Source organism: Sebastes umbrosus, chromosome 5, assembly GCF_015220745.1.
Source record: "Sebastes umbrosus isolate fSebUmb1 chromosome 5, fSebUmb1.pri, whole genome shotgun sequence".
Taxonomy (NCBI): domain Eukaryota; kingdom Metazoa; phylum Chordata; class Actinopteri; order Perciformes; family Sebastidae; genus Sebastes; species Sebastes umbrosus.
In genome coordinates, this window is record NC_051273.1 from 24000798 (window position 1) to 24016834 (window position 16037).

The 16037-nt window shown below is 43.7% G+C and overlaps 1 protein-coding gene across 7 annotated transcripts in view; it reads left to right on the forward strand.

Moving 5' to 3' along the window:
• dab1a (DAB adaptor protein 1a) overlaps positions 1 to 16037 on the forward strand; it is a 314427-nt gene that overhangs the window by 274616 nt on the left and 23774 nt on the right. For 4 of the 7 annotated variants that reach the window (XM_037770006.1, XM_037770007.1, XM_037770008.1 and 1 more), the window contains 4 exons: positions 5171 to 5302; positions 10517 to 10636; positions 12577 to 12615; positions 13032 to 13094. In XM_037770006.1, the coding sequence (XP_037625934.1) occupies positions 5171 to 5302; positions 10517 to 10636; positions 12577 to 12615; positions 13032 to 13094 (354 nt within the window). The remainder of the gene's footprint in view (positions 1 to 5170; positions 5303 to 10516; positions 10637 to 12576; positions 12616 to 13031; positions 13095 to 16037) is intronic. The other 3 variants (XM_037770010.1, XM_037770011.1, XM_037770012.1) reach the window with 3 other exon arrangements.

Sequence of the window (16037 nt, forward strand, 5' to 3'; positions counted from 1 at the left end):
AAACTATGGCCCTGTTCACACCTGGTATTAACATGCGTCCTCAGTGATCGGATTACAAGTGGACAGCTTTGAGTACGTCTGTTTATACCTGGCATTAAAATGCGTCTCCACATGCGTCTTCAGTGGCGACTTGTGATCCGATCTAACTTCCCCGCCCCATATGCAAATTAACACGTAGGCGCTATATAAGTCCATTTTTATTATTCTTAATATTATTAGTAAACACATGGCTAATACAGCAGCCGTTGTGACGTAATATTACATTAATGCCAGTAGTAATATCCTACATATTCATTAATTCTGGTACATTGTATTAACATCAAAATAAAAGGTTATTGTATTATTGTGGCAAAAGCAGCGGTGCCGGCACCGGCGGCGCGGAGGTCCCCGGGGACCTCAGGTGCCGGCACCGCTGTTTATGCCAGACAACAGCGGGGGTCCCGGCCTTCATTTAATAGACTTGGGGAGATAGCAAGTTCTCAAGGAAGCAGAGAAGAAGACGAGGAAGCCGGAAAAGGGGTTTGTTGGAGTGTGGGACTTTTTTCTCTTCACTCTTTTAGTCACTTTCTCAGCCAACTCAATGTCAAACTGTTGATTATCAAACATTATTTATAGGTAGAGTCCAGCTTATGTGCTTGTATATTTGTGTCAGTGACTGCAGCACTGCCACCGCTTGGAAGGAACTAATAAAACCTCAAAGCTAACTGCTAATCTCAGTCGTGTCCTGGCTGGAGGCTGGACAGCCTCTGCCGGCTCTCTTATGATGCTCTCCCCTCCGGGAAGGAGATGTGACGAGAGGGAGGAGAGAGAGAGACAGTATCCTGCTGCTTCTCCTCCACCTCCTCCCTCCCAGCGTAACAGGGAATATCTTGGTTCAGTGGCCAGCTACCGCTGAAGGGCATGCTGCCTAAAGGCCCTCAGAGACACTGACACGGACACTGTGTGTGTGTGTGTGTGAGAGAGAGAGAGACTAATAGTGCATATCAACAGTGCTGGAGAGAAAAGAAGAGAGAGTACACAAGTCAGTATCGACTTTTTTTGATACACCCACCTGTTTTTGCAAACAATCCGCCTCCCCCAGAGAATACATCTGTTTAAGCGACTTTGAGCGGCATCTGATAGTCGACGCTGCCAGACACGTCGGCTCCACCCTCCTGGGATTTAATCTCACTGTTCTGTCCAAACTTTACCGAGGCTGATACCACAAAAACATTTAGATTGTTTTTGCAACAGAAACAGCAGTGAGGGAGTCACAATGTTGGATGTCTGATGGATAAGAGATCTAAGGAGGAAAATGACATTTGTTGTGCCAATAACAACTCTGTGTGCACAGCTGGTGTTTACAGTATCAAGTGGAAACCACAGCAAAAGTTAATTAATTAAGAAGAACAAGGTTATTCTACTCATCACCAAACTGGACAGGAGTGTTGCTTGAGTGCTGATGGACATCCAAGATTGCTAATATTTTGTCATTCCATCAAATTGATTGTACAGTTTAATTTGCTTTATGTACAAAGGCAAAAGCCCAGTTGGCATTCTTGTTATTAAGTAGTACATTGCCTGCCAATTAGGATATGAAAGTCAATTTCACATTCATTAATGCCACAGGGATATCCTTTAGAGTACACCGAAAATCATTTTTCAGAGAAATCTTCACTCTAATTTCAATTTTGGCACTAGTGATGCTTTTCCAATCATAAAAATGAAATAGATTAGAGAGTAGAGGCCAGGGTAAACTACTGGCGTAAACAAGATGAGATAAGATAGACTTTATTGTCCCGAAGAAAATTAGTCTTTGACACATACAGTATCTGCTGTTAATAAATATAAAATAAGTGCATACATACAGTAAATACACAGACTGTCAGACAGTCCACATGCACACAGACACAGTACCTACAGCACATTCATAGACTGCCACCGATCAACGTACGACACCAACCCGTTCTCACTACCAACTTGTCAAATACCGCCGTTTGGTCAGCGCCCCTCGGCATCAGAAACCGACGTACAGAGGCACCCTTTAGCAACAGTAACACCCGCGGTGTTGTTCAACGGTCGGAGCAAGTGACGTAGTATTAATAACGTGAGAGTCCGTTCAGGGCGGGCTGAAGGGGTGGTGGATGAGTCAAACAATCACAAGACGTTCAACCAGGAGACCGGTGTTCTAAAAGTAACGTTGACTTGTTTAGTCACGTCAGTTGTTAGTCACATGACTGGATGGTATCGTTAGCCCCGTGAGTCGTTAGCATCGTCAGTCTCGTGAGTCACTAGTCAGTGAAGTTAACGTCAACTATCTCCGTTTCCTAACCCTAACCAAGTGTTTGTCTTGCCTAAACCTTTCAAAATGAACTTCCTGTAAAACGGAAGTTCATTTTGAAAGGACACTATGCATGTGACAAGCATTTATTGACACGCCGTCAAAGAACGTATATTGCCAAGAAGTGAAAGTCAAACATCAGCGCCCAGCAGCAAAGCTACGTTTCCGCCATTTTGGACTGAAAGCGACTACCGGACGCCAGTAAAACGTCCGCTTAAAAACTGCCCTACAAAAGTAAAACAAAATTATTTCTATTCTATTGCCATATTCTACCGAAATGTTGAACAATAAGATATTATAAATATAATAAGCATTTTCAGTCCAATATGGCGGCAGCGGCTGTTTTCAAAAACACAGTTTTGTCTCTTTGCTTCTAACCCTTTGACGCCGTCCCTGGTCCGTCCAAAAGTAACGCTAAAGGGGTACCCTGTGCGTCGGTCTCCGATGCCGAGGGGCACTGACCGAATGCCGGTATTTGATGAGTTGGAAGTGAGAACGTGTTCACGACACACCGGTAGTCATTCATAATAGTGTACTAAACAGCCAGTAGCACCACCACGACTCCTCTACACAGCATGAAAGAGCAGGTGCATCACCTCAAGGTACAAGTCTACCAAGATCCCTGTGGAACATTTTCACCACTTTGTTAAATCTGTATATCAAAACACTGTCTACTATAGGCCGCACCTGCCAAACTAGGTACTGACTGTAAGTGTATGTAAATTGTTTTTTACTCTCTAAGATGTGCTCGCTACCAAAAAGGAGTAGAGGAATTGAATTTATGCAGCCGTCTCATTCTCTGCTCTCTTTGAATCAGAGTCCCCCTTTGTCACCTCACCACCCACCCAGAGATAATTCAATAACCTCTGCAAATGAGCTGTGTGTGTGTGTGTGTGTAGGGTGTGTGTGTGGGTGTGTTTGTGCGTGCACATGCACTGCCTTAGCTGTCATTTTCAGGTCAATCAGAGGTGATAATAATAATCATTACTCTAATTATTAAATTTAGAAGACATGACTCATACAATGATTATCTATTTCTACTGGGGCTCTCTGTGTGTGTGTGGTGTGTGTTGTGTGTGTGTGTGTGTGTGTGTGTGTGTGTGTGTGTTGTGTGTGTCAGTGCCCCCGTGTTAAATTGGTGTCACTCTACTCTGCCATGTCTTAGGTCTGGAATGGCTTCAAACAGAGCAGATGTGTGTGTTTAGCCTCTGATGTATTGAGCTGCAACCCCTAGCATGCACTCAAGGGCTACTGGGTCATTATGTTGACTGTGTGTCTCTGCTCCCAGCATGCAGCTGGCGCAGACAATAACAACAAAGCAGACATTTAGTGTGACTTAACAGAGGGCTATTGCATATTAGGTTGTGTGTGTTGTGTGTTGTGTGAGTGAGTGAGTGAGGGCACAGATGAAGTGATCAAGTCGACAGCTTGCCGAGCTGTGATTGTCACTGATCCCCCCTCTGTCCTCAGGAAAAACAGTGCCATCTGCCACGGGCAATGCCAGCTTGGCTCTCTCCCCACCCAGGCTAAACTAGAGAGGGCAGGGGAGCTGGGAACAGTTTAATGTTGGATACAAGGTCTCCGTGTGAGAGGGTTTGTTTCTGTGTGTTACCTTGAGGGGGGGGGGGGCTCTTTTTCTGCTTCCCAAAAGTTTTTTTTTTGTTGGAAAAGTGGACAGGTGAATTCTTCAGCTGCATTTTGTCTCTTTGTGTTTGAATGAGTGTGTTCACGTCCCTAACTTTTTGATAGTTATTGTACACCTGAAACTTAATTTAGTTTGCAACTAAAGTTTTCATTAAAGGGCGGTTGCATCTCCGTTCTTTGAAGTGGAGTTTCATGTATGCTCCTGTGTTCTGCGAGGTAAAATGACTGCTTTTGTCAATGGAGTCTGGTGGCTTTGAAGAGAGCGATGTAACAGCTTCAGTTCCCCGTCGTGGCTGTGGACGGGAGCAGCAGAAAACGTCTTTTAGCCTCCTAAATAAAATGTAGAATATTTTCTTGACAGCCCTTTCTGACGGGGAACTGAAGCCGTTATCTGTGCTCTCTTCAAAGCCACCAGACTCCATTGGAAAAGAACATTAATTTTACCTGTCAGAACACAGGAGTTGCTGGTCTACCGCTGCCTTGATCAGTTTGTTTTTTATGTTATTGTGTGACTGTCGGATCCAAACTTACGTTACCTCCACAGCAGCACATTTCTGAGCTTCCGAGCAGGTACTCCTGTGACTATAAGGATGTATATATACTGTAAATGTAGCAGCGTCATTATGCAGAAACCTACATCAGGTCATGTGGGAAAACTTTTTTAGAAGGGCTTAGGAAAATGGCATTTTCACGCCAAAACATACATACTTCAAACAAAGTGTAAATGTTCAGATCAGCAATGTAACTGGGGGCGAGGTCATGGCCTTATATGTAATTGGCAAGATCTTAAAGTTGATTCTGAATTTTACAGGGAGCCAATGGAGGGATGCCAGAACAGGGGTGATGTGAGACCGACAGCTAGTTCTGGTTAATAACCTGGCCGCTGCATTTTGAACCACCTGAAGGCGATTTAAAGCAGATTGACTGAGGCAGGTCTAGAGGGAATTACAACAGTCTAGATGGGAGAATATGAAAGTGTGAATTAATAGTTCAAGATCCGTGGAGGACAAGATGCATCTGATGGTCAAAAGTCATATTGACACCAAGATTCTTAGCTGTAGGACTGATATTGGATTGGAGGTGGCCAATAAACTGATGAACTGCTGGAGCAAAATAGTCTGTTCCTATTAAAAGAATGTCTGTTTTAACTTAGTAGTTTCTAGACTGTGTCTTTATTAACCATCCTGTGTCATGCCCTTCCTTCAGGTCCTCCAACACCACCATGCGGTCCACGAGATCTCCTACATCGCCAAGGACATCACGGACCACCGAGCCTTTGGCTACGTCTGCGGGAAGGAAGGGAACCACCGCTTTGTGGCGATCAAGACCGCGCAGTCGGTGAGTGTCTCTGTGTGTCGGCAACTGTGTGTGTGTGTGTGTACACATGTTTTACCAATGCGCCCGCCGCGTGTAGGTTAATGTATAATTCATTCATTCTCAATAGCACGAACCTCTTGACATTTAGATAAGGACCCTTGAACACCAGCTCGTGTCCCTTTTGTGTTGTTCATCAAACAAACTGTTTACTATAGAGCTCTACGGTGTGTGTGTGTGTGTGTGTGTGTGTGTGTGTGGGGACTGATTCCGGCCTGCAGCAGCATCCTCTATATGATATCGAGTACCCCTCTTGGACCTGTTATTATTATTGTTGTTGCTGTTGTTGTGTCTCCGTGCCTGGCTTGTTCAGTCTGGATCCAGCTGGCTCGCTCTGTAGCCGTATTGATTTCCCATAGTGAGTCAATGAGGGTTTGAGTGTGTGTCACCAGCTTTAATGGCATATCCATCCTCCCAGGGCCGTGAACCGTGGCTCTCTGACTTAGACATACACACACACACACACCAGGCTGGACTCAACATTCACACCAACCACACTCCAAAAAAATGTTGCTAAAGAAATACTAACAGCGTAGCACGAGGCTAAGCTCTCATCAGTCACCTTAAGCTGTCATTTACCTGACGTGCGCCCGAGGAAAGGTCACGATTGTATTTTACTCACATATTCCGGATTTGAACCCGCCGTCACTCAGACCGCTGGCGGTGGCGGAGCAGACAATGAGGCTCACAGCTTATGGCGGAGGCCGAGGCTGTAATTGGAAAGTAACCACTTTGATGTGAATTAACAAAGCGTCTCTGCCGTCATGAAGACTGAGGATTTAAGGTTGCTCCGGAAAAAGGCCAATTTAGGAGTACATTCAAAAGTAATTGGCTTACCACTCAACTCGGAGTCTCGGCACAAGAAGGACGTGTTTTATTTAGCGAGTTTTAGTGGAGATGGAAGCTCACTAATTGTGTTAGAGAGGCTTCCGTCTCTCAGTTCATCACAGTCTTTGTTATAACTTTTTAGAAATGTTACAGTATTAATATGAATAGATGTATTTGTTACGAAATCAACCTTATATCCAATTTGTAGGAAGGCTACAGAGAGTTTAAAGACTACTTAGTGTCGGTCTAGAAATTTTCACTGGCTATTTTAAAAGAAGTTATTACATCTCCAGTTATTAAATCTTTTATTTTGATCTCTTTGAAATATTTACAACAAAGTTTCCACCATGAGCGAGTCATAACAGCAACCGCAAACGAAAAATAATGTAGTGGTTGAGCCGTCACTGGTGAGTCTGGATTTGTCTGGACAGAGTGTTCACTCTGCTAACACTTCTGGGTACACAGTTTATTCCTATGACTACAACTGGAGATTACATCTCTGGAATCTTTTCTACTTACTCACTTACTCTCAGTACAGTTTTCGGTGCAGTCTTTCCAGCTTAGTTTAGTGGCAAAACATTTGTGAAACCATCCAAAATGTCAGTGATGTCAATCAAATGTGTCTGAGCCCAGAGTCTGAATTCACCATTTGGCACCAGGATTCAGCAATTACAGATAAATAAATCGATTGTGGAGTGCGTACTACTAGTCTGCCCAGTTTGAAACAGAAATGTTCTGATGCCATTTTTCCCTTCCCAATACCGATTCCGATACCTGAACTTGAGTATCGGCCGATACCGTGTACCGATCCGATACCAATGTGTTAAAATCACGTCACCATTTTACTGGTAGGATTTTCCAGAGTAAAATATTACCAAATTACTGACTATGCTAGCTTTGGCTAACGTTACACTCTACGCTAGCACCTGATCGGTACCAAATAACTTATATTGATAAGAAGTGGAAGCTAATTGGGCGTTCCAAAGCAGCAAAGCTGCATCTAGGGCTGCAACTATTACGATCATTTTTATTGTTGATTAATCTGTTGAATATTTTCTCGATTAACCGATTAGTTGTTTGGTCTATAAAATCTCAGAGAATGGTGAAAGATGTTGATCAGTGTTCCCCAAAGCCAAAGATGACGTCCTCAAATGTCTTGTTTTGTCCACAACTCAAAAGATATTCAGTTTACTGTCATAGAGGAGTAAAGAAACCAGAAACCATTCACATTTAAGAAGCTGGAATCAAAGAATTTAGACTTTTTTTTTTCTTAAAAAATGACTAAAACCAAGTTATCGATTATCAAAATAGTTTGCGATTAATTTCATAGTTGACAACCAATCGATTAATTGTTGCAGCTCTAATCGCATATACTTTCTCAAGCTGTATATTCAGGCACATTCTCTGGAGGTTGCTTTAGGAAATGTTGGAAATGGCTAACTGAATTTGATTTCGATGAGGCAGATGAAGGGAAATGAATTATACCAAGAAATAAATTCTTAATAAATTCAGTGGCAGGATATCCTGGAGACTGGAGGGTTAATCAGTTGAATTAATATCTCTGGGTGATTTCAAACAAAACTCCTGATCAGTGCAGACTTTAATAGAACAGTGAATCTGCAGTAAAAATCTTCATTACTACTTTTTGTTGGACTCACTCGTCATTGTTGCCGTCGGCTATGAATCATCTGATTCAAGATGGCTGGACTGAGGTTATCTCATCTCTATGGTTCATTATGGCCACTCCTCCTCCTCCTGGATCATCCTCCTCAAAGCTTTCTGCATTTACGATTCCAAACATTTACTGCTCATCTCAGCTCTCTGTGTCTTCTCTTATACCTCGACGTTTTGATAGAGAAGGAGCGATGGCAGATGGCAAGAAAAGATGGAGATTAGAGCATGTATCGTCAAATAGTAGAGAGGATCTGAATGTGACAGTGTGACAATATGTTTCAGTGTTGCCTCAGCAGGAGCCACCGTTTACCCCAGTGTGTCTGTCACGAGCTCCCAACATCTCGCAGAAAGACAACACTAAAATAGAACTGTTTTATCCGAGGCAGCCTCCGGTCGGTTAACTCTGTGTGCACTCCGCATAGCCCTCAGTCAATAATTGATTCGGTCTGAATCATATTAGACTCTTTGCTGTGACGGTAGTTATAAGTTGTGAGTCATCTAACTCGCTTATTCATCTGTACTTTTGCTCCTCTGACAAGAAAGGTGGAACAAGGTAAGACAAGAGGCTGGTGTCTGCTCTCGTCGCTGTCTCGGAGAAGGAATCACAGGCAGAACCATTTGTTAAGAAATTCAGTCTTTCTGAGTTTAGTCACTTTCAGTGCTTGCAATAATTTGTCAGTGTTTAAGTAATCACAGGGGGACAGAAAACAATCAGTCACAAAGACGTCGTTACCTTTAATGAAAGATTTTTAGACAAACTAATTGCAGAACTGGCAAAATTGTCCAATTCAGTTCGCTGCCATTTTGTTTTCGGCTGGTGGCCTAATGGAATCATCCATAATCAGCTGTCAGAAACCCAATCAGGTATCTATCTACTATGACTCATCCTGCCTGAGCCCTAAATTAGAAAAAAAGTAATGGTCTTTTCTGTCGGGGCACGTTGCAGGTGGGGAGATGAAATATGATGCAGGAAGTTTAGTTTGAGTCGTAGTTTGAGTAGATTGAAGGCTAATCATGGATGTATAAAGAGAACTGGATACAGCGTTGGAGGCTCCCGTTCATTCCTATGAGAGTTGCTCAGTGGCACATGATGCCAAAATGGCTCGACTTCCAATTTGAAAAGTACCCGGATCTTCCGGCGATCTTCCGCATCCATTGGGCCCATAGAGCAGGCGCAGTAGTGTCTGCTCGGTCACGGCGTCACAGTCGTCACGCTGTCACAGTCGTCACGCTGTCGTCACGCTGTCGTCACGCTGTCGTCACGCTGTCGTCACGGCTTGGCCAGCGTCGGTTTGGGTGGAGGAAGGGAAATAACTCTGGATTCAGCTATTAGTGCGTTTTACAACTTTTAGTACCTAATGATTTAAATAAGGACTATTCAAGTGTTCATACTGAGAGGTTTATTTACCACAAAAAAATGATCCGCTGAGTTACAGACGTCTCTTTCCCAATCTAAGTCTATGGGAAAAAAGTATTTTTGGGCCCAATGGCATCACGTGACGGACACGGAAGTTGTAGTACCGCCGCTTGGCCGTTATGTAAATTGGCATCAACGACCAGCGCTCTTCCTGAGGGCTTGAAGCTGATCAGACACTAAGGCTGTGACACCATTTTGCAGTGCTATCTGAATGTATAGTGAGAATTCTTAAACCCTATAGTAAATACTGGACTCAAAGTATCTTACAATGCATTGTGAATAATACTGGACAACAATGGTCACTAAACAGGCACTACCATCTACTATAACTATATGACTACTACTATAATATACATATAACTATACCATCATGCGTTGCGCTGAAGGAAAAATTGCAGATGGATGAGAGGAGAGAGAACAGCGTGATGGAGGAAAATACGCTACAACTGCCACAACGACAGGCGGCAGCGCATCACCGCTTTACTCCTTCCGTTTTTACCTTTCACAATAAAATCCCTAGACATATATACGCTGCATCACTGCTTACCAGAGGGAACTTAGAGCATTTTGCTAAGAGGCAACTCAACAAAATAGCTTACAATATATATTTAACACAAAAATACATGTGGGTATTTATCATGGATGGTCTGCCAGCTGATGTTGATCTGGCACGTTGTAATGACGGAATTAACGGCGCAGGGAAAATGACCCGAGTAGTGTCCAAAAGTGTTGTTTCATTTTGCAGATGAGCTCGCTATATAGTCCTCCATATAGAACTCCCTGGATAGTGAGTAGGGAGTAGTGAATGATTTCAGACACAGCCTGAAACACTGCACAGCAGCATTTTACAATTCTGAGAAAAGATCATAGCAACAACAAGTTCTCCATGGTCTTAGTCTCAGTAGATATAGGCCATTCACATTACAAAGTTACTGACCAGAAATATGCCAAGTGCACTTGCATTTGATATACCAACGCAGCGGTTGAACCAGGCTAAACTTTTTTTTGCTGCAGCCCTCTGCGTCGCTGCTGCAGTGGTCTCTCACTGAAATGAGAATGAATGAGCAGATAATGTTTTTTGTTACAACGCTAATGTTGGTCTGACCATGGCCTTAATCTCCTGTCATGAGGTAGCGCAGGTTCAGCCAACATTAATGGCCACATAACTAGAATAAGCAGGCAGGCATGGTTGTAATTCATGAGCTCTGATCAATGCTGTGTGTGTCTGCGGGTGTATAATGTGTCCTTATCTTTCCCAGGCTGAGCCGGTGATCCTGGACCTGCGGGACTTGTTCCAGCTCATCTATGAGATAAAGCAGAGAGAGGAGATGGAGAAGAAGGCCCAGAAAGACAAGCAGTGTGAGCAGGCGGTCTACCAGGTACACTCACCAGCTCTCTGTTATAGTAGCTCTTAAGGCTGCACCCTATTAGAGAAAAACTGACACTGCATATGCAATATTCACTTTAAATTTTGTAGGCTACGTGTTAAAGTTAAATGCATCCATCTGGTGCACTTTGAGAGCAGTGTTGGGTGAGTTCTTCCCGACATTGCCACAGATCCTTCACACTGAGGACAGTCCGCCCCGGTTGACAGTCGTGCCGGGGGCCCCGTCCCTCCCTGCAGGGTAAGAGGGCGCAGCGAGCATTAAGTCCACGGCCCCGGGAAGCAGCGAAGTCCGGGCGTTGGGGCCTGTAAAGCTCACGGTCGGAGCTGTGAGCTTTACAGCACCCCGGGCCTTTTCTAGCCAACCTACTATAGCTGCCCACACAGAGCGGCCGTCTCTAACCCGCCGAGTTGAATCCCCCGGGGCAGATTGCAAAGTGTCATTATGCAACTGGTGAGGGCCTGCCAAGACTGTAATCAACATAGGCTGTATATAAAGATGGACAACGCGTCTCCACTTCCTCCCACTGTACAGAAATGAAGCCAAAATATCCCGGATACGGGAGCTGCCGTCTTGAGATTTTGACGTCATTTGGAGCCAGTAGTGATCGGGCGGTGGAGCTGCGTCATCGAGGTCACCTGCTTGAACCAATTGCGAGCAGCTTGTCAGCTAGAGAGACTCACAGCTGCTAATCATGACATCTCGCCCCCTTTTTATAGCATCAAATAACTAATTAAAACCAAACTTATCAGAAAAATAAGCACTTGAACAAACATCAGTGTGATAAGAACTGCCTAAAATGACAGAAACCAACTTTGGAAAAAATGTATTTGACGTGACTTGACTTTTTAGTTTGGTCCATGTCCCATCCACTAACATGGAGGAGGCGGGCTTTATGACCTATACTGCAACCAGCCACCAGGGGGCGATCCAGATGTTTTGGCTTCACATTTGAGGAGCGGTCATGTCGTCCATCTTTAGATATAGTCTATGGTAATTAATGGGAAACACTGGATGTTGTGTCAAGCAGCAAAAAAGTTGTAGCATGACGTGTTTGAGTTAAGTTGCGATGACACGTCCTACAATGTGACTGTGGCCCGTACACACATCACAATGTCGATGCTGAAATGATATATCGTGCAGCCCTGCATGCTCTGTTTTTCCCCTTTTTTATGCCTCCACGCCGGTGACAGCCGTGGCCGGAGGCATTATGTCTTCGGGTTGTCCATCCATCCATCCATACCATTCCCGTGCAGGCGATATCTCAGGAACACCTTGAGTGAATTTATTCAATTTTGGCACAGACGTCCACTTGGACTCAAGGATGAACTGATTATTATTATTATTATTGTGACCTCACAAAACCCGGCCATAACTCTAGAATTAATACGCTAGTAAAGACAATTTCACACACATATCTAATGAAGTGATGACATTTTGGACAGACTTGGATGTAAACTGCAACTTGACCTGTTGGCGGAGGCACACAACAGCGAGGCGGTAATTCTAGCTAACCTCACCTTAATCATCTGCCATGATGAGCTTCATCTGAGAGACTCTTGACAGACAAGTCAAGTAAGATTTGAACAAAAATGAAAGCCAGCGAATGACATGCGGAGCGCCCACTTTCAGGTTTCATCAGTCGCACCATCTGCCCATTGTGCTTATTTCACCTTCCTCTGTTCTGTCTTCTCTGCATCTCCTGTTTAATTTCTCTTTATCTCTCTGTCTCTCTGCCTCTCTCTGATGATTGCCAAATGATTATCTGAATGCTGGGAAGCTGCCATGTCTTGCTGTGCTTTTCCGCCTACTCTTTCTACTCCACCGGCTTAACTCTCCGCCTCTCCCCTCTCCTCTGTCTTCTCCCCCTCTGCTCCTCTCTCCTCCCCGTGTGATTTCTCCCTCTCTTTTTCCCGGCCGCCGCTCATCTGCAGACAATACTGGAGGAGGATCTGGAGGACCCGGTCTACCAGGTAACTTCCTGACCAATCACATCGCTGCTGTCACCTGCTGCATTCTGGTCAGCTTGCTCCTCTCTCTCTGTGGGCACTGTGGGGAGACTGTGGTTGCAGTGTGTGTTACAGTTTGGAGGGTCAACAACAGGAGGAGACTCTCAAATATGTGCGACCGTGGGTCTTGTGTGCATGTCTGCCAGTCGGGGTGCATGATTAGCTGAAAAGATGTCTTTTCTCAGCTGCTTCGGTAAACTTTGCTCCTTAAATTCTCCTCCGGATCTATTCTTCAACTGCTTTTTTTTGAATGACAATGCTGTTTGACTAATCACCTCTGCAGTTTCACCACTCTTCTCTCAATTTTCTTTATCTTCCACTTTCTCTCCTGCTTCTTGTTTTCTCTCTTCTCCTCCCTCCCTCCGCTGCTGACGTTGTAGTACATTGTGTTTGAGGCGGGACACGAGCCCATCCGTGACCAATCAGAAGAGAGCATTTATCAGGTACTCACAAGCTCGTCTTGTCTGCTGCTTGTGTCTCAGTTATGTTCTTGTAGTCCGCTGTGGTTAAGCTAAGAACAGCTCTTTAAAGTGTTTAAATTAGGGCTGTCAATCGATTAAAATAGTTCATCGCACACTTTTTATCCGTTCAAAATGGATTTAATACTCTTATCAACACGGAAGTGGGCAAGCATGCTGCTTTATGCAAATATATGTACTATTGGAAATCAATTAACAACACAAAACAATGACAAATATTGTCCAGAAACCCTCACAGGTACTGCATTTAGCATACAAAATATGTTCAAATCATAACATGGCAAACTGCAGCCCAACAGGCAACAACAGCTGTCAGTGTGTCAGTGTGCTGACTTTACTATGACTTCCCCCAAACTGCATGTTATTATCATAAAGTGGGCATGTCTGTAAAGGGGAGACTCATGGGTACACATAGAACCCATTTACATTCACATATCTGGAGGTCAGAGGTCAAGGGATCCCTTTGAAAATGACCATGACAGTTTTTCCTCGCTGGATTCCTCAGGTTTTCTAGTTTCATATGATGATGTTTATTCTCTCTAGCTATAAAACTGATCCCGCTACAACCTCCGAAAGATTAAATAGTGGCCGGGCTAAATCTTAAAAATGACAAATGACCTTGCCAAAATGTAGCGCAAGTTTGGAGCGTTATTTAACCTCCTTCGAGACAAGCTAGTATGACATGGTTGGTACCAATGGATTCCTTAGGTTTTCTAGCTTCATATGATACCAGTATCTTCGCTCTAGATTCAAAGCCGAGCCCGCTGCAACCTAAAAAAACGTAAGTTGCGTTAATGTGTTAAAGAAATTAGTGGTGTTAAAACTAATTTGCGTAATTACTGTGTTAACTTTGACAGCCCTAGTTTAAATAAAAGCGATTTAATCTTCCATTTGCTTGCCAATAGGTACCAGACATTTCACACATAAAAATGAACATACAGGAAATCAAAGAAAGTAAGAATCAGAGCCGAACATCCAGACAACCCTCTCCAGAGGGCCCCCGACAGCTAGAGCTAGCTACAGGAGGGAGACGAGCCTTTCTTTGGGTGCACTCCTCAGAGGCGTGGGTAGACCTCGGAGGGATGGAGAGGGGGAGGGTAAGGTGTGCATGGAGGGGATGTGGAGGTTATTCCTGGCCCGTGTGGAAGTGAAGGCGGACCCCTCCTCCTTTTCTCTCCTCCCCTCCCTCTTTTTTTCCCGAGGAGATGAAAGAAAGCGGGGGAAAGAAAGATTAATCACCAGCCTCTCGTTTGATCTTTAAATAAAATGGATTGAAAATAGACGGCGCGCGCACAAACACACACACACACACACACACACACACGAAACAACATCAGGCGTAAGAAACGTGAGCCTCAGCCAGCCTCCAGCCACAGAGGAACTAATGTATGAATAAAGATGGCAGCTTCTGGAAATAAACATGTGAAAGAAGTAACAAGGCATCCAGAGGAGGAGAAAGAATGAGACAGGCTGCGCTAGATAGATATCCACATCCTTCATCAGCGCTATTTTTCATTTACTGATTAGGGCACATCCAACTAGGGAAGAATAAAACTTTGTTTTGTGTCACTGAAGGAGAAACAAAAGCTCCGTAGGAATCCCAGGATTCATACATATCAGTGCTCATTGTGTCTCCTCATGGCGCACACACTGTCAAATCTATCAGCCTGTGTGACATGAAGATATTACATGTCTCCCTGTGTGTGACAATCTGAGTTATTACATGTCTGTGAGTGTGATAAGCAGCCTTATCCATTCTTTATTAGGAAGAGAGAGAGAGAGAGAGAGAGCATCACCGCAGGCCGATAGTCGACTGATTAGCCTCGTAGATGAGTTCTCACTCCACAGATTTTAATTCTGATTATACACACACACACGCACACACACACACACACACACACACACTCTCTACCAGTGATTGATTTGACTCCTGAGGGGCCAGGTTTCAGGGTTTTGTCTTGGCACTCAGTGTGTCGCAGTGCTGTAACAGTGATGTGTCAAGTTTCAATAGCCGTGTTTCCATTCACGTATTTTTATGCACATTTTTGAAGTATCGCATTAGAAGAGCTGTATGGAAACGACAATATTCAATAAAACGTCCTCAATTGCAAAAGAAAAGGTTTAATGCTCACTTAAAGTGATTTTTACATTTATCGAAAAAGAGTTGATGCGCTAAACGGAAATGCATTTGCCGATTAAATTCTGACGTAGCGAACATTTAACTCACATAACTGATCAGTTGTTTCTGCTGTCAGCGTCTTCTCAGATATTTATTCATTAGGGATGTCAATTTATTTTCTTTTTTTTTTTTAATTTAATATCGCATTATTGTCCATAGTTAATTGTGATTATCGCAAATTAATCGCACATTTTCTATCTGTTCAAAATGAACCTTAAAGGGAGATTTGTCAAGTATTTAATACTCTTATCAACGTGGGGGTGGACAAATATGCTGCTTTATGCAAATGTATGTTTATATTTATTATTGGAAATCAATTAACACAAAACAATGACAAATATTGTCCAGAAACCCTCACAGGTACTGCATTTAGCATAAAAAAATAGGCTCAAATCATAACATGGCAAACTGCAGCCCAACAGGCAACAACAGCTGTCAGTGTGTCAGTGTGCTGACTTGACTATGACTCACCAAAAACTGCATGTGATTATCATAAAGTGGGCATGTCTGTAAAGGGGAGATTCGTGGGTACCCATAGAACCCATTTACATTCCCATATCTGGAGGTCAGAGGTCAAGGGATCCCTTTGAAAATGACCATGCCAGTTTTTCCTCGCTGGATTCCTCAGGTTTTCTACTTTCATATGATGATGTTTATTCTCTCTAGCTATAAAACTGATCCCGCTACAACCTCCGAAAGATTGAATAGTGGCCGGGCTAAATCTTAAG